This window comes from Equus caballus, chromosome 19 (assembly GCF_041296265.1).
Source record: "Equus caballus isolate H_3958 breed thoroughbred chromosome 19, TB-T2T, whole genome shotgun sequence".
Lineage (NCBI taxonomy): Eukaryota > Metazoa > Chordata > Mammalia > Perissodactyla > Equidae > Equus > Equus caballus.
This window is the reverse complement of record NC_091702.1, coordinates 32,779,513-32,801,598: the sequence shown is the minus strand read 5'-3', so window position 1 is coordinate 32,801,598 and position 22,086 is coordinate 32,779,513. Positions and strand designations below refer to the sequence as shown.

At 54.1% G+C, this 22,086-nt stretch overlaps 3 protein-coding genes across 11 annotated transcripts in view; 2 read left to right on the top strand and 1 right to left on the bottom strand.

The window, feature by feature from the left end:
- The first annotated feature begins 837 nt into the window (after nucleotides 1-837).
- THPO (thrombopoietin) lies at nucleotides 838-6,422 on the top strand. Of its 7 annotated transcripts, XM_070243421.1 has the most exons (7): nucleotides 838-957; nucleotides 1,405-1,450; nucleotides 2,786-2,949; nucleotides 3,184-3,311; nucleotides 3,602-3,688; nucleotides 5,144-5,311; nucleotides 5,551-6,422. In XM_070243421.1, exons 3-7 carry the CDS (start codon nucleotides 2,937-2,939, stop codon nucleotides 6,205-6,207), a joined length of 1,053 nt encoding a protein of 350 aa, XP_070099522.1. In that variant the 5' UTR covers nucleotides 838-957; nucleotides 1,405-1,450; nucleotides 2,786-2,936; the 3' UTR covers nucleotides 6,208-6,422. The 7 variants fall into 7 exon arrangements, with proteins under 7 accessions (XP_070099522.1, XP_070099521.1, XP_070099520.1 ...); XM_070243420.1 differs by lacking the exon at nucleotides 838-957 and having other exon boundaries at nucleotides 1,265-1,450; nucleotides 5,563-6,422; XM_070243419.1 differs by lacking the exons at nucleotides 838-957; nucleotides 1,405-1,450 and adding an exon at nucleotides 1,497-2,690.
- Nucleotides 6,423-9,613: 3,191 nt separating this feature from the next.
- Nucleotides 9,614-14,874, bottom strand: POLR2H (RNA polymerase II, I and III subunit H). 2 transcript variants are annotated; one of them, XM_070243422.1, is made up of 6 exons: nucleotides 14,792-14,874; nucleotides 12,987-13,450; nucleotides 11,992-12,075; nucleotides 11,815-11,908; nucleotides 10,916-10,999; nucleotides 9,614-9,977 (listed from the first exon to the last, which is right to left on the bottom strand). In XM_070243422.1, exons 2-6 carry the CDS (start codon nucleotides 13,057-13,059, stop codon nucleotides 9,860-9,862), a joined length of 453 nt encoding a protein of 150 aa, XP_070099523.1. In that variant the 5' UTR covers nucleotides 13,060-13,450; nucleotides 14,792-14,874; the 3' UTR covers nucleotides 9,614-9,859. The 2 variants fall into 2 exon arrangements, with proteins under 2 accessions (XP_070099523.1, XP_001498295.1); XM_001498245.5 differs by lacking the exon at nucleotides 14,792-14,874 and having other exon boundaries at nucleotides 12,987-14,615.
- CLCN2 (chloride voltage-gated channel 2) overlaps nucleotides 14,686-22,086 on the top strand; it is a 14,852-nt gene continuing 7,451 nt past the window's right edge. Inside the window, exons 1-14 of one of the 2 annotated variants that reach the window (XM_005601853.4) lie at nucleotides 14,686-15,181; nucleotides 17,445-17,601; nucleotides 17,747-17,878; nucleotides 18,243-18,371; nucleotides 18,459-18,592; nucleotides 18,698-18,775; nucleotides 18,859-18,937; nucleotides 19,062-19,187; nucleotides 19,288-19,372; nucleotides 19,462-19,563; nucleotides 20,460-20,544; nucleotides 20,711-20,866; nucleotides 21,517-21,586; nucleotides 21,833-21,943. In XM_005601853.4, coding sequence (XP_005601910.3) covers nucleotides 15,110-15,181; nucleotides 17,445-17,601; nucleotides 17,747-17,878; nucleotides 18,243-18,371; nucleotides 18,459-18,592; nucleotides 18,698-18,775; nucleotides 18,859-18,937; nucleotides 19,062-19,187; nucleotides 19,288-19,372; nucleotides 19,462-19,563; nucleotides 20,460-20,544; nucleotides 20,711-20,866; nucleotides 21,517-21,586; nucleotides 21,833-21,943 — 1,516 coding nt within the window. In that variant the 5' untranslated portion in view covers nucleotides 14,686-15,109. The remainder of the gene's footprint in view (nucleotides 15,182-17,444; nucleotides 17,602-17,746; nucleotides 17,879-18,242; nucleotides 18,372-18,458; nucleotides 18,593-18,697; nucleotides 18,776-18,858; nucleotides 18,938-19,061; nucleotides 19,188-19,287; nucleotides 19,373-19,461; nucleotides 19,564-20,459; nucleotides 20,545-20,710; nucleotides 20,867-21,516; nucleotides 21,587-21,832; nucleotides 21,944-22,086) is intronic. The other variant, XM_023623424.2, reaches the window with a different exon arrangement.

Genomic DNA, 22,086 nt, shown 5'->3' with positions numbered 1-22,086 from the left:
TCAGACCCCACACCACCCACTCTCACTGCCTAGCCTGTGTCCCTACTCTTCTCTGAGGTCTCTCCTAATTTTCCCGTTCCACAGGACAGGGACTTAGAAACAGTGTTCCCTTTCTGTCTGGTGACAGTGTTTCCCTCCCTACTGTAACCTGTCCTCAGGTCCATCCAACCATCATGGTCCCCAGCCTGACATGCTTTCTCACCCTCTTGCTTCACCCAGGGCACCCTCTGCCTCTCCACCCTACCCCCAACCTCCTTTGTCTTGGTTTCCTGGTCACCCCCACACACCAGCATCCTCCCAACCATCCCAGCACCCTCCTTCCTAATCTTGGGAGGCATCTCATCTGGCTGAACTGGAGAATTCCGGGATCTAGGCCATACTTCTTAGCAGACAGCCCCATCCTTGGGAGGAGGAGCAGGAGAGAGCCTGAGGAAGAACGAGGGGGGGGTGTGTGTGATGGGAACAAGGTCAGGCCAGGAGGCCCCTGAGGACAGAGACTGTGGGGAGACCGGGACTGAGGGGAAAGCAAAGGAATTAGAGCAGGGGCCAAAGGAAGAGGGGGGATAGGGGGAGGTATTTGCGGGGGAGGTTCAGCAGCTGTCTTTCCTAAGACAGGGCCACATGGGCCTGGTTATTCCTCTTGTCACATGTGGAGTGGTAGGAGATGGAAGAGGCAGAAAGACAGGGCAAGCAAAGGAGGGCATGGGCACAGAGAAAAATGGGCGTAGCTGTTTCAGCAACAGGGTGCCAGCGGAGGAGCATGGCTTAACCCAGCACACACACCCCTCACCTTGAAGTCCTCTCAAACTGTCCAGACCCTTTCCCCACAACACTGACACCTGACAGGGTCCTTCTCGAATACAAGCAATATCCATATTCCCACTTGGAAGGGGGGAACAAGACACGACCAGGAAAGAAAAGCAGCAAAGCAAGAGCCTTACTGGATTTCAGCAGCAGGTGTGGTATCCAGGGAAAATAAATTTGGACAGCCAGGAACTGAAAAACCCACCAATCTAAAACCAGACCTCTGTGCCTCTTCCCCAGGGACAAAAATGTCCTGCCAGGTTCCTCCTGGAAAAAACCTCAGTTCCCCTCCTATCTCCTTCCCAGCCAAGTCCCAGGTTTCCCGTCTTCTAGGAAAAGACGGAGCCCTCTATTCAGATCTTCCCTGTGGTGTGTGTGGGTGGAGGAGCTGGGCTCCGATAGTGGACCATGGTCCAGGGCAGGGGCTCCAGGTCCAGCGCGGGTGGGAGGAGAAGGCGTCACTTCCGGGGGCCCTCGCCAGTGTCTGGTGGCTCCCTGCTCTCTGATTGGGCAGAAGTGGCCAGGGCAGGCGTGTGACCCCACTGCCGTGGAGGGGCTATGCCCCACAGCCACTTGTCTTCCTCCCCATCTGCTCCCCAGCGTGCTGCCTGCTCTGCACCTGGGTCCTGGAGCCCTTCTCCACCCGGTGAGTGGCAAGCAGGGTTTGGAGTTAAGTGAGGGTAGGAAGGACTGGAAAGAGGAATTGGACTCTCAGCTGGGGGAGGGGTAGGCAAACTGGAACCTACAGGCACTGACCTTTGTCGAGAAGAGTATAGCCTTCCCAGAATGGGAGGAGCAGACAGAGCAGGGCAGGGGGTGGGGTGCTGGGTTCTGAGGGACTGATCACAGACTTGGAATACCGCACAGTCCTGGCCAGCCCCAAGGAAAGGGGACATGGGCCCAGGGAGAAATTAAGAAAGGAGGTGCATTTAGGGCTTAGAGAACACAGCACCAAGGTGGACACAGCCCCAATCCCCATTCTAACCCAGCCACTCCTAGTTAGCTTAAGGTTCTGAATCCTGGGGCTGGGGAAGCTGGGTCAGGCAAGCGAGGGCCCAAGGAGAGGGTAATGGGAGGAGGGCTCATGCATGTTGACAGACCTACAGGAAATCCCAATATTGAATCAGGTGCAGGGCTCTTTGCACAACTTGTGAAAAAAGGAGGAAGCCATGTGGGGGGTCCTGTGAAGGAACCGGAAGGGGTCTGCAGAGGGGGCAGGGAGGAAGGTGCAGGCTCTGAGACAGATATGGTAGGTGTTTAAGGTGAGGGAAGCCATGTAAGGCGGGTGCCTCACTCAGCAGGTACCCATTCCTGGGCAATTTGCCTCCGGAAGGAAGTCCCAAGACTGTTAACCCATCTCTTCACTTTAGGAAACCCAGTATTTCAGAACTTGGAGTGCAAAGAAAAACTCCAAGAGGCCTTATGTAGGGGGGTGAATAGGGAAAGAATGAGAGGTTACCTTCTCCCACACCGCCTTCTCTTAATCTTTTCATCACCAACCTCTAGTGGTCCAGTTTTATTTTTGCCCAATTCCCCTCCTCAACCCGACTCCCCAAGCTACCCTTGAGCACACTGCACATAGGTGCCAGCTCCTCATCCTGGCCCTACCGCCTTTTCCCCTCTCTTCTTCAGGCTTGTGCCATAATACTCCCGTTCTCTATCGCCATCCCAGATTTTCTCCAACCAAATAACCAAGGTTGCTCAGAATTTGAGGCTAATTAAGATGTGTATGTGTACATCCATATCCTGTCCTGCTGCTCTCGGAAGGGGGCAGGGGCACCAAACCCATGCCAGATTCACTGAGGAACCCTGACAAAGAGGAGACACCATGTTCTACACTCACAAGAAAATGCGGGAGCAGTCAGAGCTTGAGCAGTTCTAGGCTGGTCAGCATCTCAAGCCCTCCCAGCCTCTGTTCCCCCAGCCAGGTAGGCTTTTCCTTGAAACCCGATTAAATGTTCATTATTCCTGTCACTTGCAGGACAGATTCCAGACCCTCTTCCTCGGCCCACCTGTGCCCCACCCCACTCTGCCCAGAAGTACAAGAGCCCAAGCCGCCTCCATGGCCCCAGGAAGGATTCAGGGGAGAGGCCCCACACAGGGAGCCACTTCAACCAGACAGCCGGGCCAGAATGGAGCTGACTGGTAAGAACATACCTGAGGGCCTAGGGCCAAATCGGAGCACAGTAGAGGGGGAAAGAGAAAGGAGGTGGGCTGCAGTGGGAGGGCTGGGGGAGCCCAACCTCCCAGGAATAAGGATTCTGAGCAGCAGATTCCCTAGATTTCAGGTCTGGGTCCCAAATGGGAGTTCCTGGACCACCACCCGACAATGATTTCTTCCTTATCCACCCCTTTCAACCTCACCTCTCCTCATCTAAGAACTGCTCCTCGTGGTCATGCTTCTCCTAAAGGCACAACTAACTTTGTCCAGCCCGGCTCCTCCTGCCTGTGACCTCCGACTCCTAAATAAACTGCTTCGTGACTCCCATGTCCTTCACAGCAGACTGGTGAGAATCCCCAGGCACTCTCCCCTCTATCCATTCGACTGGTAAGATACCCTCACTCCTAATACGTCCTCTCACTTCCCCATCCAATCACCGTTCTTCCAGTATTGTCTTTTCAGTAAGATGACCACCTCCCGATCACTACTCTTTGACAGGGATTATGATTTGTAATCAAGCCCTTCTAAAAGCTCTAGTCTGGATATGTTACCTGTGGAAGCCTATCCTGGTGATTGGGCCACCACAGTCCCCTCTGTTTCAGCCCCTTCTCCCCCACCCCCAACCTTTTTCAACAGAGCCAGTGCCCGGACGTTAACCCCTTGTCCACACCTGTCCTGCTGCCTGCTGTGGACTTCAGCTTGGGAGAATGGAGAACCCAGACGGTAAGACAGCCATCCTTCCCTTGGTTTCCCTAAGTCCTGTCTTCATCAGTTTCCTACTGCTTCCCATGGATTCTTCAAAATTCCTGAGCTCCCTAAAAATATCTCACCTTCAGCTTGGCCACCCTAACCCAATCTACATTCTACCATGATATCCTCTGGACAAGATGATGGCTTGCGGTCCCAGTATGTTAAATAGATTCGAAGCCGAACACCAAGAAAAGCTGGACGGAAGTCTCTTGTGGCCATGCCTTTGACCCATTCCCATTCAACCTTCTTAAGGTGGCATGAAGAAGTAAGACTGATCTGTCATCCTCAGATGATGCAAAACTGGGAAGCACAGCTAAAATAACAAAAGAGAGAATCAAGATTCAAATTGCTGAAAGGCTAGGTCGAAAACAAGGTGAAATTTAACAGAGAGATAGAAAATTCTACATGTTGTAATTGAGTCAAGTCCTATTCCAGCTTTCAGGCCACAATGCCCCTGCTTCCCTCATATAAACTTCTAACCCTAGAACTTACTAGGAAAAAGACCTGGAAGGGCAGAGTTGACCCCAAACTTAGCACGTAACATTGAAGCAGCTATTTAAAAAGCTCGTGATTCTAAGCAGCTTTAGATGTTTCCATCTTGTGGAAATATTCCTATAAAACTCTATTCGGAGTAGACTGCACTTAAAAATACTGGTCTGAGTACTAGACATCCTCCTCTAGACACATGCTAATTTATTCAGAGGGACCATATTAAACTAGCACGTGCCGAGGAGGAGGAAGCAACCAGAGCAGTGAGAGGTTAGAAAACATGTTACGTGAGGAATGGTTTAAAAAAAAAAGCCTGTCTGATTAGCTTGGAGAAAAGTGGTAGTCTGTGGTATAGCACAGAGCGCTTTAGTCTGAGACTCAGGAAACCCACTGGGAGGGAGCGCTCCTTAGAAAGTCGGCTCTTCTACCCTCGAGAGCCCTAGAATTCCCTTCCTCCCTGCTGGTCTTCTAGGACTGGGCCAGGGACAAAGGGCAGTTCCTAGGGAGCCTTGTAGTTCCAGCTCAGCCATGTATCAGTAAGCCCCTTTCCTTCATCTTTATGATGCTCTCATCTAAGTTTTTAAAAAATCATATGATTCTAAGATTTTTCAGCAGAAAGAGTAATTTGCAGCACTAGAACCAAGAGATACAAGCTATGCTACAGCAGATTTCAGCATACTGTAAAAACATAAAAAGAACTTTTCTGACTGAAGTTAAATGTAAGACCAGGCTGGGTTACTGGACACTGGAGTTATTGAGGCAGAGGCCGATGACCAATTGTCGGGAGGCTGTGAAGGAATTCCTGTGCTGGGTGGGACCTTGGTCCTGTCCGATTCTCAGCTCCTATGATTCATTCTGCTGGCTACTCCTGTAGGCTCCCCACCCGCTATTACTATGCCCTTTGAAGCAGCCCGCTTCTCCCTTCCATCTCTTTCCCAGGAGCAGACCAAGGCACAGGACGTTCTGGGAGCAACGACCCTTCTGCTGGAGGGAGTGTTGGCAGCACGGGGACAACTGGGACCCACTTGCCTCTCATCCTTACTGGGACAGCTTTCTGGACAGGTCCGCCTCCTCCTTGGGGCCCTGCAGGGCCTCCTTGGAACCCAGGTAAGTCCCCAGTTAAGGGAACTATAGAAACTGTCCTTCTTTTCTGACTCAGTCCCCTTAGAAGACCTGAGGGAAGAAAGGGGAATTCTAGAAATCTTGAGAGTAGAAGAGTGGACCTAGGGAGTGCTCCCTCCCTCCTCGCCATAAAACCTGGTGTTGGTCCCCTATCTTTCCCATAGACAAGGGAGGCACGAGAGCTGGCCCAGGTCTCTGGCCTCAGGCCCATCCTCTGCCCTCAGCTTCCTCCACAGGGCAGGACGACAGCTCACAAGGATCCCAATGCCATCTTTCTGAGCTTCCAACAACTGCTTCGAGGAAAGGTGCGCTTCCTGCTGCTTGTGGTAGGGCCCACCCTCTGTGCCAAGCGGGCCCTACCCACCACAGCTGTCCCAAGCAGTACCTCTCTATTCGTCACACTGAACAAGCTCCCAAACAGGACTTCTGGATTATTGGAGACAAACTCCGGGGTCTCGGCCAGAACTACTGGCTCTGGACTTCTGAAGAGGCTGCAGGGCTTCAGAGCCAAGATTCCTGGTCTGCTGAACCAAACCTCCAGGTCCCTAGACCAAATCCCCGGACACCTGAACAGGTCCTTGAATGGAACTCATGGGCTCTTTCCTGGACCCTCACCCAGGGCCCTAGGAGGCCCAGACATTCCTCCAGGAACTTCGGACACAGGCTCCCTGCCACCCTACCTCCGGCCTGGAGACTCTCCTTCCCCAACCCATCCTCTGAATGGACAATACACACTCTTCTCTTCGTCACCCATCTTGCCCACCCCAACAGTCCAGCGCCAACCCCCACTTCCTGACCCCTCTGCTATCATGCCCAGCTCCCCCAGTCCTCACCTAATTGCAGCCCACCCTCACTTCCAGAATCTGTCTCAGGAAGAGTAAGGTACTCAGGCACTGCCAACCTTCGGCATCGTCTTCCATGTAATATCCCCTACCCGGAGGAGGGGCCCCAGACTTCCTGCTTTCACCTGACACCCAAAGCCCTGGGAAAGGGGGATACACGGGACAGACAAAGGGATCGTTTTTCACTGTATATTATAAAACTTGAGAAGCTATTTTTTTAAGCTATCAGTAATATTCACCAGAGCAGCTAGTTATCTTTGGTCTGTTTTCTGCACAAATTTACAACTTACTAATTCTCTATATGCTTTTTTTCATATACTAATTCTGTAAAGGCCTGGACTGGCCTCTGAACCGAGGTAGAGACCAACCTTATGTCAAACAAAAAAGAGTTTAGTTTTCTACTCAGAACGAAGGTTGGTCTCTTTTTCTCCTTTACTTGTGGGACTCTGATCTCCTTTTCTTAGGAGATCCTTACCCTTCAGAAATGAATGAGAAGTTGTCTCAGAAAGGCTGTCCCTACACAATAGACAAAACTGAGCCTATATAAAGAAAGAATAAACGAGGGCACCCAAAAGCTAACTGAAAAGCAAGGGAAAGATGTTCCTCTCGGGGGGGCAATAGACCGCCCCCTCCCTAGAAAAGAAAAGAAAGCTAACAGGAAGCCTTGGAGAGACACACACCCCAGGTAAGGCTGTGCAGACGGTTCAGTCAAGACAAGACCTGGATGTGACAGCTGAGCAAACAGCCAGAGCTTCAGCAGCGCAGCAGGACGCTCCTGCAGGCCTGGGCGCCTGCCTCCCTCCTGTGGAGGTCAGGGGGAAGTGCAGGAAGTGGCATGAGTCAGTCTCCTAGGGCTCACACAGCAGGAGGGACAAGCACAAGTCAAGTACAAGTTGAAGACTCATTTCCCAATTCCCAGAAGTGCACAGTGTCTAAAAAGTGGCCCCATGGGACCGCCATAAACTCTGCTGGGGATCTCTAGAAAAGAAGCTAGGCTTCTGGGGCTTTGCAAATAAATGCTGCCTTGCTGCTTACGAAGAGGTTTATGTTGCCCAAAACAAAAACTTCACTGCAAAGGTCAACCTACCTCCAGAGGCTCTTGTAGGAAAACGAATGGAAGCTTTTTCCTCTCCCTACCAGCTCCCCAAAGGAGAGGAAAGGCTACCATGTGGATAGAGGAGCCAGAAACCCAGAGATCCAAACTCTGCCACAAACACCCCAGGATCACTAAAGGCACTGCAAAACAATAGAATGAAAGCCAGCGTGCCAGGAACCTTATGTACATCACCTTTTCTAACACTCACACAACTCTACAAGGTAGGTATTATCATGTCTACTGTACAGATGAGGAAACTGAGGCTCAGAGAAGCCAGGCAAGTTCCCAAGGGTTTCACAGCCTGTGAGCAGGAAAAGAAGAAACACCCTAGGCTGACTTAGTCTGGGGCACATACTCTCCCCAGTGTGGTTCACTGTCCAATATATCATTCAGTGATTCTATTTACTGGGAAAGATTTCCAAGTCCTTAGGGAGTAAATGCATCAACAGTTAAAGAGTTCTGAGTAGAAAACCAAAGCTCTTGGTAGGGGTGGCCAATTTAGACGTCTCCAGGTATCCCTGTCTCCCACCATGGACCAAACAGTTGCCATGGAGAAGGAATCAACAAATGCACAAAGCTCACAAGTGTTGTCCGAATCTCAGATGGTGTCAGTTTCTGCATGGGAGAGAACCAGTTTATCCACACTACAAATTCCAGCATGCAGTCAAGGGAATGGTAAGTGGAAATTTTAATTCACTGAAATACTAAAGTAGGTTAAATCTAATGATCAGATGAAACACTTTATGGAACATGAAAGCCAGCCCCCAGGACAAGATATGCCAAAGGGACCAGAGAAAAAGAATGAAGGTTCTCAGCACAGTCAGACAAGAGACAAACATGGCAACACTGCAAGAAGTACGTAGCCAGAAAGTTCTAGGCATCCAGTATTGGCAGGTGACTTACTCCAGGGAAAATGCAAATAACTCATGGGGTTCTCCAGTATGAACTAATCTGCCTCTACTGAGGGTCTCACTCATTCCCAAATCATTCTGTCTGGCTCATTCTGTCCCTTCTTCCCTTTACTCAAAAAACAAAAAAACCATGACAACCAGAACACTCTTATCTCTATTCAACTGTATGCCATTTTTCTTTCTTCTGCCATCCCGGGGCAGCCAGGACAGTCTGCTATGCTACCTCACAAAACTATTCTTGGTAATTAGGTTCTCCCACTCTAACCCTAAATCAATCTGTCTCCAACTTGCGCTCTGCCCACCCACGCCCCCACAAAAAAAAATCTGACTCCTCGTAAAGGCTCTAGGATTCCAAAAATTTCATCCCAACCCCCACTGCATCTCTTATTCCCTCCCAGCCCACATAGTAAAGCAAAAGAAACACCTTTCCCTCCCCCTGCAGAGGCCATTCATTTTCAACCCATTTCCCTAAATACTATTTCTAACACCTCATGTAAAGACCTGAAAACGACGGGGAAGGAAATACCCCAGGCATCCCAGCAGGGGCACCACCTCCCCTGGCAAAACCGGGGAGATCAAAAGGGACAACTGCTTAATACACACAGTCTTTCTGGATTGTTACACTGAATTTCCCGGGGGGAAATCAGAGTCCCGTATACCTCCTCAGAGACCCCAAATGCCAGGCTGAAGACGCAGCTCCTATGCTGGAGTCCTTGTTAAGTATCACGATTTCAACTTTGTTCTTCCCCCATTTTTAAGTTAGTTACTACAGTCAGTCTGCTGTACTGTCCCGGGCACTGGCACTGAACTGCCAGCCTCATTGGTATTGCTGCCCTGTCCACTTCACTGGTCTGTACAGCAGCTCCCTGCTCAGTGTCACTGGTGAGAACCACCACCACTTACCCTCCCTCCAGGTCACCAGTGGAATGTAGAGCAGAGAGCTAGCTCCTCCACCTGCTTCCATAAACACCAAATCCACTCTTCCTGTCCTCTTCATAGTCGTGTCCCACGCCTGTGTCTAAAAGCCTCCACCTAAAGCTTCCAGAAAAACGATGAACATTTCCAGCCTATGCAAGTGACTCATTCAAGTCGATGTGATCTGACTTCCTAAGAGACTGAAAGTGTTGGAAGCACACAAGCAGGGCTCCTCGCCAATTCAAAATTCTATGCCAAATGGGTGGTATCCTCCAGGCCTGGGGTGCCCTCAGGAGCCAAAAGCACAACACTCTCTCCCGCAGACAAAAAATCACATTAGAGGGTAAATCTTGGGGATGGTCAGCCAGGAGACTAAGAGAGCCCTGAACCCAGATACCAAAAGGCTGGGCTAGATCCTACACTGACATGTGATCATCTGGCTGTGGACCAGAAACATAATATACCATAAGAGAACTGGAAAATGATTTAGTAAATGGAAATATTTTTTTGAAAAAGGGCAGGGTGTCTGAAAAAGTAAAGTTTAATTAAAAAATCATATACGCAAAACTTCTGATTCATTTTAAGCTCTCCCACTGGGTCTTTCACAGGCAAGTCAGTTTCCCATTGAGTCCAGAACACCTAAAGATGCAGCCACAACGGACAGAGAGCCAGCACCTCCTGAACAGGCGAACAACAGCAGCTGCCACTCAGGCTTGATGAATGTCCACGGCCTGAGAGACTAAGCTGCAAGGCTGGTTTCCGGGGTGGTTCAGAAGGCCAGTTTCTTCATCAGCAGGTACACTCTGGAATCCACTTCAAATCCATGCAGGTTGTTGGCATCACCCTGCAGCCTCATGAGCAGGCCCCCATAGGACACATAGGCAGAGCTGAAACAGAAGGCCATCCCATGAGTATGAGCTCTGGAGCAGCTGCTACTCAGCAGCGTTCCATCCTAGCCTATGAAAAAGAGGCACCTTCTAGTGCTTTGTCATTAGGAACCAAAATTCAGACAAAGATGAATGCACAGATATGTGCAAGGGAGTGTTCTTTATACTAGCAAAGGTGGAAAATACTACATGCCCAGAATATGGGAAATGGTCAAAACAATTAAGATATATCCATTTACCAGAATGTTATGCACCTATTAGAATGTTTAGGCAAAGCTTTACACTGACATGGGGAAACATGTTTTACATAACATTAAGCAAAATGAGCAGAAGAAAACATTGTAATAAACAACATAATCTCAAAGCAAAACGTACACAGGAAAAAAAATCCTAAAATATTCAAAAATGTTTACATAAAAGGTTCCCTCTGGATATGGAGTTATAGGTGACTTTTTTTTCCTTCTTCACATTACTTCTCTGCTTTTCAGATTTCTTACAAAAGGCACATATTGTTTCAATAAGATTTCGGAGAAAAGAAAAAATAGCTTGGCAGAGAAACCAAAGAAGGAGGCATCAGGTTGCAGAGGAGCAACACACACACACACACACACACACACAAATAAACAAAAACAAAAAAGCCTGGCAGTTCAATCACTTAATGCTGCATTTAGTTCCCGGGGAAGCAACCTTCCTTTGCACTTCACACAGCAGGACGACCACTTTCCCATGTGGACCACCAGGCCCTGAGGTCCCAACAAAGGGCAAACTGAGCAGCCTTCATTTCAGCCTGGAAACTGCTCTCAGAACAGTTTCTTTCTGGGTCCCGCCTAGGTCTGAGGTGCTTGGCGAGAGAGACCCCACACAAGAAGCATGAGCGTGGCCCAGATTCTCAGAACAGGGCAGGGCGGGGAGGGTTTTCACAAGACCATGGAACTTACAGACGTGTCGCTGCTTCGGTAGAAGTTTCGTCTCCTTCAATTCTGTACACTTTCCCATACATTACGTACTCAAATTGGTCAGCCCTGTAGAACGACAGTGGCAAAGTTATTCTTAAAAGTAATTAACAATAATAAGAGGCCCTTTAAAAATGGTAACTGGTCGGGGCCGGCCCAGTGGTGCAGCAGTTAAGTTCACACATTCTGCTTCAGTGGCCCAGGGTTTGCTGGTTCAGATCCCAGGTGTGGACCTACATATCACTTGCCAAGCCACGCTGTGGCAGGCATCCCACATATAAAGGAAGCTGGACACAGGTGTTAGCTCAGGGTCAGTCTTCCTCCGCAAAAAGAGGAGGACTGGCGGCAGATGCTAGCTCAAGGCTAATCTTCCTCACAAAAAAAGTTAAAAAAAAAAAAAGGTAACTGGTAACTCAGTGCCAGCACTGTAACAGCAGGCACTTTCCAAACACAAGGTTGTTTAGTCCTCATGGCAATGCTGTGAGCCAGGTATGACCATCTGTATTTTACTGATGAGGAAACTGAGGCTGAACGACACAAAGGATATTCAGTAAATAAGTGGTAGGGCTGAGATTTGAACTCAGTGGGGCTCCAAAAGCCTTTCCATAACACCCCAAACTCACTCGCAAGACACAAGGCCCACAACAGCCCAGGTCACTCAGTGGTCATTTCCTCAGCCACCAAAAAGCCACAACTCGCAAGCATGGAATTGCTGCTCTGGATAAACACCTGGTGGTTTGAATTCTTAAGTGCAGCAATCTCCTTAAGGTTCCTCAAATTCTGCTGATAATCATTTATTCCACAAATTAAACACGGGTCTTTCTATACCACTTATCTCTTAGTCCTCAGGCGTATTTCAAGTATTCCCTCCTCCACTCCCTCACCTGGAAGGCCTGTCATCGGTGGGGTTGTATTCACCATCATCCAAGGTGCCGTCTTCATACAAGGTACTGGCTATGACCAACCGGAACTTGTCACCTGAAAATAACAGCAATATCTGAGGGTGAAGAACAGCCGACATGGGAAAAAGCCTCCTGCTGTTGTCTGTGTGCAATACTTACCCAAGTCTACAGGGTAAATCTGAATGTTCACATCTAAGATGAGGTCCATCTTGAAAGATTCACTCTCACAATGCAGGCGAGACACTGGAGGGGAACAGAGAAAGAGTGACAGAGGGAACTGCCCGGCCCGGGGCATATCCTGCGGACCCCACCCTGGGGCCCTGGATGCAGCAGACCACTCAATTCAACCCAGTCTGCATCCACGGGCCTCTCATCTGCTCTCGGAGAAGCGCGGGCTCAATCAGAACCAGACATGCAAGGAGGAAAGGGGAGAAAGACTGCGGCAAGCAGACAGAATCCCCAGAAAAGAATCACGGTCCTCTGGCAACAAATAACATCCAGGTTCTAGGCCTACTTAGGCCATTAAGAAACAACTGGACTTAGGGCAAGTTATTCATTCATCCAAACGTTTCGTCTTTCTGTGCCAGGCGCTATGCTGAGGGGATTATCAAGATGTGTGAAAACTGGTGTTTGTCTCGAAAAACATCTGTCTCCAGGCAAAGGAAGAGACACCAAGGAGAAGTAATTATCGATCAATGACGGAATAAAGAGGGGCATACAAGCAGCCAACTCTAACTCAGGACTTCACAAACAGCTAAAGATTCTAAAGGCAATACAAGAATACAGGCTCTGAAGTCGGATTACACGCTGTGCAGCCCTGGGTGGATTACTTAACCTCTCGGAGCAAAATGGGTAAGACACCATCTACCTCATGGAGACTCCTGAAAGGAGTAAGACAAAGTGTGTGTAAGGGGCACAGTACAGCGCCTAGCACAGAGTGGGGCGCGACTGGAAAGATGTCCAGGAGTCTACTAGCACCTTGAGAAAAGGCCACCCAGGCACTCGGCACAGCACAAAGCCAGGGAGAGCGAGAGTCTCAGTCTTCTCATCTGTTTCCTGAGGGAGGTGAGCTGGGTGGACAAGGGGCCCAGAGGCGTGTCCCCGAGGAGGAGGCTGACCCCTTACCCCAAACCGCCCCTACACAGCTTACCTACCTCGGTCAAACTTCTTGCCCTCCGGGTCAATGTCTTTCACGTCAAAAATATCCTCAAACAGGATGCCCGCCATGGTGAGGGGGCCACAAGAGTAGGAAAGGGGCTGAGCGCGCGATCACGACTAGGCGTACACGCACCCCCTCGCGTGGAGAAAAGATGAGCGGGGGAACGGTAGCGCCTACAGAGCGGCGGCAAGAGAGTAGAAGGACGCATGCGCATGGACATGCGGGAAGGAGGCCACTTCCGCCGCCTTGCTCTCGGGGCTTCTTAACTTCCGCCCCGAACGATTGCTTCCGAGAGGCTTCAGCATTGAAGGCGGGTCTCGGCTCCAGATAACTCCGCCCCAGGGCGGGGACGCAATAGGTCCCACCTTCCGCCGAGGTGGCGCGGTTTCTCGCTCTCTGCGGAGGCTCCAGTGCGCCCTCTTCAGAGTCCGCGTCCGGAAAACTGGAATGCGTGGGGGCCTGCCCCAGCCAGGGACCTTGATCCTTGTCCCAGAGCAGCCCGGCCCTAGCCCTTCCCTGCCGGTCCGCATGCCCGCCGAGGGCACAGTCCGCGCGGAGGGCAGGCCTAGGATAACCCCGCCCCCAGAGCGCTGACCCTGCAGGAGGCGGTACCTAGCCCCTCCAGCTGGCACCAAGGCCCCTCAGGCTAGCCGGGGCCAGCAATGTCACCAGAGCAAGGTCTGTTCAGTTTGGGAATTTGCCATGATATCACTATGACGAAGAGAAAAGCCTGCACTGTCCCCTCCCGTGGTACTGCACCCTCCCCACCACTACCTTCTTCCCCCACACCACCCCTTCAGCCTGGCATTAGCCACATCACACAGCCCTCCTCCTGAGCACTGCCCCATCAGCTTGGTACTGCCCATTCCACCACCACTGCCCTCCCCCTGTGGACGCTGATCTCCTACGTGCCCCTTCATCCTGGCACTGTCCTCTCCCACGGATACCAGCTCCTCCCTTACATTGCCCCTTCCCCGTGGGTGCTGGCTCCTCTCACACTGCCTCCTTCCTAGGCACTGCCCCCTCCTCCTGGCACCGTCTCTGCCTCCCACATGTCCCTTCGTCCTGGACCTGCCTCCTCCCGCACACTGCCTGTTTCCTCGGCACTGGCCTCTCCCCTGACACTGCCCATCCACTCTGTGCTCACTCCACCCTCTGCTCTGTCCTTCTCCGGACTCATAGAGAACGCAGAGCCCCAACAGGCCTTTCCCCCATGAGGGCGAGATGTCAGCAGCTATCGTGTTTCTCCTTGAGCCCTGCCAGGGAAAAGTGACCTCTGTTCCCCCACGCCCGCCTGCCAGGAGCGGCCTCCTCGGCACCTAGACCTCCCTTCCCTCGGGCCTCACCCCTTCGCGCTCCCTCCCCACTTCCACCCACGCACACCCGGCAGGCCAGGTTGCTCCAGGCGCACCTCCCTGGCGGAGCCGAGGAGGGAAGGAGCAAGGGATGGGATGAGAGACCGAGGGTCTCAGCTCCAAGCACACCCCACCCCGGGCCACTTTCTGGGCCTAGCGCTCCCCGAGTCCCCCCCAGCTTTGCTTCTCACCCCCGACGGAGCAGAGGGGTCTTGCCAAGCCCGTCTGATCCTCTGGCCCCTCCAGAGAAGCAAGAGAGGGCGCCACTCCTCAGAGAGAGATTGGGCCTAAGAGTCTGATTTAGAGGGCTCTGCAGCCCCCGGCCCCCGACCCTCCCGAGCCCCGGCGTCTCCAGCCCCTCCACGTGCCAGCCGGCCCGCCCCCGCTCGGGCCCTGGGCGCCGCTCTCAGCCCCGGGCCTCGGCGGAGAGGGGGCCCGGACTCACGCGTTCCAAGCGCCCCCTGCCGTCTCACCGGAGCCTGGGAGGCGGCCCCAACGCAGACCCCGGCCCTGCGGGGCCGGCCCCTGTGAATGGGCCGGCGGGCGGAGCAGCACGGAGGGGACCGCCCTCTGCCCGCCCGCCCAGGAGGGGACGCGAGCTGGTGGCTGCGCCAGCAGCGCCCGCCTGGGGCCCGCGGCACTCTGCGCTCGTCCTCCCGGGCTGCGCGGACGGGACGGGGACCGGCGCGGACTCTGCGGGCCGGCAGCCGAGTCCGGGCCGGAGCCCGAGCCGCCGCGGGAGGCCAAAGGGCTGCGCGCGGAGATGGCGGCCCCGGCGGCCGCAGCGGCGGCGGAAGGGATGGAGCCGCGGGCGCTACAGTATGAGCAGACCCTGGTAAGTGAAGCCGAGCCGAGCCCGGAGAGTGCGCTCCGGAACCGCTGCTCCGGGTTACCCTCGGAAGCACGAGGACCGGGGCCCTACCCTAACCTCGCCCCAGCCTTCTGAGCTGGAGAAACTGAGGCTCCAGGGCCAGAGAGGCTGGAGGGCTCAGGGGTGGAAAGCTGCATTCAGGTTGCTGTCTGAGGTTGGGGGCCTGCAGATGACAAGGCCATCAGTTGTCCCCCCTCCCATTTTCTTTGCTCCTCCCCCCCACCACCTGGGCCCAAGTCTCAGCACCCCACTACCCCTCCCCAGCACCACTCACACCCTTGAACATTCTCTCTCTACACTCCTTTCTCCACCATCCAAGACATTCCCTCTGACCCCACTATGTGCATGGCAGAGTGCTAGACACAGAAACGAGTGTGTAGAAAGATAATCAGACTCAAACCTAGCCCCAGCCCTTACACCTGGGGCTGGCAACCCAGCATTGGCAGGAACCCCTCAGTCGATTCTCTGGAAAAAAGGTGGCCTGCCACCCTGGGGGAAAAGAGCTTTAGGGAGGATGGGTCAAGCAGGAATGGGTGTGGGAATTGGGACCTTTGTCCATGCTGACTCTGGGTATCCAGCCCTCACCCTCCCCAGGAGTGTCCCTTGACCTCATTTGAAGCAGGGGTCCTGGGGCTCTGAGCTGACTCATAGCCATCATAACTTAGTGTTTGAGAAGACTTTTGCACCTTCTTGTGTCACTGGGGTGGAGGACCCAAACTATAGGGAAAGGAGTGGGCCCTGTGGTTCATTTTTATCCGCTTGGGCTGGAATTTGCCCAGGAAGGAGGAAGGGAATCAACCTCTCCAGGAGGGTGGGGCCTTTGGGCTTTAACTGAGGCTGGGAGGTGCCCAGTTACAAGAGAGAGTGGCTGGATGAAACAGCATGACAGGGAGAGGTGGCAGGAGTGTAGGTGAAGCAAGGGTAGAGGGGCAAGCCTTCACATAGGGTGAGAGGTGTCTGTCAGTCTGCCCAGGCTGAGAATGGGGCATTGGTCAGCGAAGCCAGGCACCTGGCCACTGAAGTGCTGTCTATCTGTTGCGCCAGCCGCAACTCCATCTCCTTTGCCTGGTCTGTATCTCTGGACTGAGTTCTCAGGGTCAAGCTCACTCCCCAGCACACTCTGCTCCAGCTTCTCCCCCTGCTCCTTCCAGTCCCTTTGTCTTTCTCTCACACACTCATCTCCCCACTCCTACCCTGTGTCTGCCTCTTCATACTCTGCCTTATTCTCTTTTCCTCCTCCCTTCTTCCCCTCTCCTTCTCTCCCTCTGCCCCTTCCCCTGGCCTCTCTTTTCCCCCTCTTTCTCCTCTCTCTGTTCGCTCTCCTCCCTTCCTCACTCTCTATCACTCTCTCTCTGTCTCTATCTTTCCCTCCCTCCCCCCGCCCCAGCCCCAGCCCCAACAGGAGCCCTTTGTGTCCCGAAGCTCTGCGGGTGGCAGCCGGAATCTACTCGTCCCCACCCCCCAACACACGCCCAGCTTGGCAGGTCTAGCTGTGGCTCAACAGCTCTCCGGGCCACCACCCCAGCATCCAGTCACAGCCCACCATCAGCTTCTGCTGTCCCCCAACCCACCACTGGACTCAGGGCAGCTCCAGAGTGGGGCCAAGGCCACCAACCTCTCTCCACTACTCAGAGAGACTTTCCATTCCCAGCTGGGCTGGCAGGCTGGTGGAGGGTGGGGGTGGAGAATGGGGACAAGGGGATTAGGGTGGGTGGGAGGGGTACAGCTGAGTCGGTCACAGGCCAGAGGCCCAGCAGGAACGTGATAAGGATTGGGGCCCCGCCTGCTCCTAGGCCTAACTCAGCTGCCCCCAGCTCCGTGAGGCCCTTATTGTTACCCATATGCCCTTGACCATCCCTTCTTCTCTGACCTTCCCTCCTCCCACTCTCAGACTGCCTTAGGTTTTTCCATCCTTTCCTCCTCTGGGACTTCCCTCCCACTCCTCCTCAGTGATCCCCCCCCCCAGGCCTATGAGAAGAGGACTGATTATTCTGCCACCCCCAGAGCTGTGTGCCTGTACCTTGGCTGTCTCCATCACTCTGGCCAGGACAGCCCCCACAGTCTGCAATGTGCATTGTTCCCACACCCCAAGCCAAAATGGGTACTGTGGGTTCAGGAGAGGGTATATAATGTGGGGGCTGGGAGAAGGGGAGTTGAGGCCCCTGGAGCCCTCCCTACATCGCCACTCAGCCCACATCTGCTAACCCCCACCTTCCCTATTGCTCAGATGTATGGCCGGTACACTCAGGAGCTTGGGGCCTTTGCCAAAGAGGAAGCTGCTCGGATCCGCCTGGGAGGGCCCGAGCCCTGGAGGGGTCCACCTTCCCCTCGGACTCCCCCCGAGCTCCTGGAATACAGACAGAGCCGTTGCACCCGATGCCGCTGTGAGACCTGGGTTGGGGCAGGGGACCTGGCTATGCTGTGCTGAGGGGGACAGAGGCCATTAGAGCTGCCCTTTGGGGAGTGGGGGGGACAGGGGTAGGAGTACTTTCGTGCCAGCCTGCTCATTCTTCCCTTCCCCACTCCCAGTCTGTTCCGTACACTGCCATAAGTTCCTAGTGTCCAGGGTTGGTGAAGACTGGATCTTCCTGGTCCTGCTGGGGCTTCTCATGGCGCTGGTCAGCTGGGCCATGGACTATGCCATCGCTGCCTGTCTGCAGGGTGAGGACAAGGGCTGGCAGGGGGAGGGCTGGGAAGAACCAACCTGCTTCCTCCATGCCACACCTGTCCAAGCATCTTGGCTACTTGGCCACTGACCGCTTTGCCCGGCCAGCCTGACTGCCCCATCTTCAGGCGTGTTCACTGCCGCTCGCCTAGGCCACAACTTGCCTGCCTCTCCATCTGACTCTCTTACCTATGGTGATCTTTGTCCCGATGAATGCCCTCCAGGGCTCCCTCCCTACTCCTTGAACCCAGGCTCTGTGCAGTATGCCCTGGGACAGCTTGTCATATCCGTATGTCCCAGTGGCCAGGCGGGGACTGGGTGTGCACATCAGGGGTCCAGCGGCATGTCCTCTCCCCACAGCTCAGCAGTGGATGTCCCGGGGCTTGAACACCAGCCTCTTGCTCCAGTACCTGGCCTGGGTCACTTACCCCATCGTCCTCATCACTTTCTCAGCTGGATTCACACAGATCCTGGCTCCGCAGGCTGTTGGTAAGATAGGAGAGCAGGGGAGGGCGGAGATGGGACCTCCTGAAACGGGCACATCGGATGACTCTCCTGGGACTGTACCCTCTCCAGGGTCTGGCATCCCTGAGATGAAGACCATCTTGCGGGGAGTGGTGCTGAAGGAATACCTCACCCTCAAGACCTTTGTAGCTAAGGTCATTGGGCTGACCTGTGCCCTGGGCAGTGGGATGCCCCTCGGCAAAGAGGTAACTGCCGGTTGGGGAGTGGAGGAGTCCCTCCCAGCGGGGGAAGAAGCCAGGCCAAGGTCAGGGTGTGCCCTTCCCCACTCACCGCCTGCCCCCACCCCGCAGGGCCCTTTTGTGCATATCGCAAGTATGTGTGCTGCCCTGCTCAGCAAGTTCCTCTCCCTCTTCGGAGGCATCTATGAGGTAAAGCGGCCCCTGGGGGAAGGCAGAGGGGAGGAGTGGGCTGCTGAGCCCGTGCTGACTCTCCTTTCCACTGCTCCTGCCAGAATGAATCCCGGAACACAGAGATGCTGGCTGCTGCCTGTGCCGTGGGAGTGGGCTGCTGCTTTGCAGCACCTATTGGAGGTCGGCAGTCCGTCCAGCCCCCCAGTCCTGCCCTTGGCCTTCTCTCCTTTGCCCCTCTCATCTGGGCCTGCATCCCTAGACCAGGCCCAGGCCTCAAGTGGCGCTCTCCCCTGCCCCCTCGCAGGCGTCCTGTTCAGCATTGAAGTCACCTCCACCTTCTTTGCTGTGCGGAATTACTGGCGGGGCTTCTTTGCTGCCACCTTCAGTGCCTTCATCTTCCGGGTCTTGGCAGTCTGGAACCGTGATGAAGGTGGGGGGGACCTGGGGAATGAGGGGAGCCCCTGAGATGACTCGGGTGGGGGCCCTCGGCACTACCCCTGCCTCCCTCTGCTATTGTGCCTTCCTTTCAGAGACCATTACGGCTCTCTTCAAAACCCGATTCCGGCTTGACTTCCCCTTTGACCTCCAGGAGCTGCCGGCCTTTGCTGTCATTGGGTGAGGAGCTGAGGGAGTTTGGTGTGTCAGAGAGGAAGAGGGAAGAGAGGGAAGACCTCCTTGTACTCTGGGGCTTCTTCCCTCTCCAGGATTGCCAGTGGCTTCGGGGGAGCACTCTTCGTCTACCTGAACCGGAAGATTGTCCAGGTGATGCGGAAGCAGAAAACCATCAACCGCTTCCTCATGAAGAAGTGAGTTGCTTCCGGGCTCCTCTCTAGGCTGCTTGGGGTCATGTGAGGGTCCCAGTGGGGAGGTGGGGGCAGTGACAGGTGAGATGGCAAATAATGGCCCAGTCAAAAAACAGGCACTCAGTTGAGAAAATCACCCCGTCGTGTTTTCCAGGCTGATTGAACATTTTGGCTTTTTATGAATTGCCTGAAAATGGGCACTTTTGAATTTTTAGTGAGTGGCAGAGGGTATTTTGGATCAAAGACTGAGGCTGCCTTAGGCCCTCGGCCTGGCCCAGAGAGCAGTGCACCCTGGAGAATATTTGCGCCTCAGTTTCTCTCCCATGAAGCATGGAGATGGGAGGGATTTTTTCATCTCTGGGGCACAGCTCTCTCAGTTGTGACCCTGAGGACTTGGGAGTGGGGAGGCCTGAGACGTGACTTCTGTTGGGACTGCTGTCCTTCAGGGAAAGGACAGCCAACTGAACCTGCTCCCTGTGGCACCCTTGGTCAGCTTCATGAGTGAGCCCAGCTTCCCTAACACTGACCTTCACTCTGAGTCACCACAGAGAAACAGAGGCAGAAAATTCTCCCCACTCTCACCCGATGCACCCTAGTGGGGGCTTCTGAGGGCAGGGGAAGGAGTCGCAGCTCAGAGGTGTCCAAGAGAGGGCTGGGGGTGGGCTTTCTGTCACTGCTACCCACTTAGGGAGTCAGGAGCCAATAGAAAGGCATTCAGGCTCATAATAACCCCACATGGCCATCACCCTTGGGCCATGATATCACGAAGAGCAAAGGGGAGCTTCTCTCAGAACTGCGTGCTTGCATGTAAGAGCCCAGGTTCTGCTGTGACCTCAACCCTGTCACCAGTCGGAGTAGGTGCACACCCATGTTTGATGCTCTGAAACCTGCATCTCTAGACGCCTGCTCTTCCCGGCTCTGGTGACCCTGCTCATCTCCACTCTGACCTTCCCTCCTGGCTTTGGACAGTTCATGGCCGGACAGGTAACCCCAGGCAGGACAGGAACTTGTGCTTTCCCTTGGGAATCGTCCCTTCTAAAGTCAGCAGCCCCAGTATGACTGTGGGATCCCTTGTTCCCCCGGCTTTCCCCTGGGCCCCTTTCCTTCGTCCTATCTGTTCCCCAGCCTGAGGCACCCTGTTCACCTATAGCTCTCACAGAAGGAGACACTGGTCACCCTGTTTGACAACCGGACGTGGGTCCGCCAGGGCCTGGTGGAGGATCTGGAGCCTCCCGGAACCTCACAGGCCTGGAGCCCACCACGTGCTAACGTCTTCCTCACGCTGGTCATCTTTATTCTCATGAAGGTGGGGCTCCTTACACGTGTAGAGCTAACGTTGACATCGGCTTACTAGGTGCCAGGCACTGTTCCAAGCACTCTCCATACCTGAACTCCTTTAAGCCTCACCACAGAGCTATGAGAAAGGTACTAGTAGTCTCCCTGTTTGAAAGATGGGAAGTCGAGGCTCAAAAGAGGTTAAGTAAGGGGACTGGCCCGGTGGCACAGCGGTTAAATTCGCACATTCTGTTTCGGCGGCCCGGGGTTCACCAGCTCAGATCCTGAGCACAGACCTACACACCGCTTGTCAAGCCACACTGTAGTAGCCGTCCCACATATAAAGTAGAAGAAGATGGGCATGGATATTAGCTCAGGGCCAGTCTTCCTCAGCAAAAAGAGGAGGACTGGGGGTAGATGTTAGCTCGGGGCTAATCTTCCTCAAAAAATAAAAAAAAGAGGTTAAGTAATTGGCCCGAAGTCACACAGCTAGATGGCAGAGCAAAGATTTGAACCCACGCCATGTAATTCTAGAGTCCTTCTCCTTCCCTTCACCTGGGGGATTCTGGGATAGCTGGGACAGAGGAGCCTGACTGATAAGATAGACTCCTTGGGGTGGAGCTGGGGGCAGCCTGGGGCCGGGTGGCGCCTCCACCTGTTTGAACCACCTCCTGCCTGCAGTTCTGGATGTCTGCACTAGCCACCACCATCCCAGTGCCCTGTGGGGCCTTCATGCCTGTCTTTGTCATTGGTGAGTCCTCAGCTGCCTCTTCTCCCAGCCTGCAGCCTTCCTACCCTCTCGCCACCCCCTGGCCATCCCCACTCTGCCTGGGAGCGGGTTTTGGTCCAGCCCCAGCCCCAAACCCCACCCCTGCAGGGATGTCCCCTGCACTGAATGACCCACTGGCCCCTCCCCTACCCTCTGACCCTCTCTTTTCCTAGCGCCCCCGCCCTCCCCCTCCACTACCAGTTTCTCTTCCCACCCCCCTCCCTGAAGGAGCAGCATTTGGGCGTCTGGTGGGCGAAAGCATGGCTGCCTGGTTCCCAGATGGGATTCACACGGACAGCAGCACCTACAGGATTGTGCCAGGGGGCTATGCAGTGGTGGGTGAGTGCTCCAAGTGCCAGTCTGTCTGGGAAGACCCCTGGCGGGACCCAAGAGTCTGAGCCTCTGGTGCCCCCTGCTGGCAGAAACCAGGCTTCCCTCAGATGCAGAAGTCCAATCCCCAGGACTGCACTGGAGAGGCCCCG

Coding starts and splice junctions, on each gene's coding strand:
- THPO (XM_023623433.2), top strand. CDS start 2,760: ATGTTCATTATTCCTGTCACTTGCAGGACAGATTCCAGACCCTCTTCC. Junction 2,950..3,183: donor GGCCAGAATGGAGCTGACTG/GTAAGAACATAC, acceptor TCCTCATCTAAG/AACTGCTCCTCGTGGTCATG. Junction 3,312..3,601: donor ATGTCCTTCACAGCAGACTG/GTGAGAATCCCC, acceptor CTTTTTCAACAG/AGCCAGTGCCCGGACGTTAA.
- POLR2H (XM_070243422.1), bottom strand. CDS start 13,059: ATGGCGGGCATCCTGTTTGAGGATATTTTTGACGTGAAAGACATTGAC. Junction 12,076..12,986: donor GGGCAAGAAGTTTGACCGAG/GTAGGTAAGCTG, acceptor GTTCCCCTCCAG/TGTCTCGCCTGCATTGTGAG. Junction 9,978..10,915: donor ACCGAAGCAGCGACACGTCT/GTAAGTTCCATG, acceptor CTTCTGTTTCAG/CTCTGCCTATGTGTCCTATG.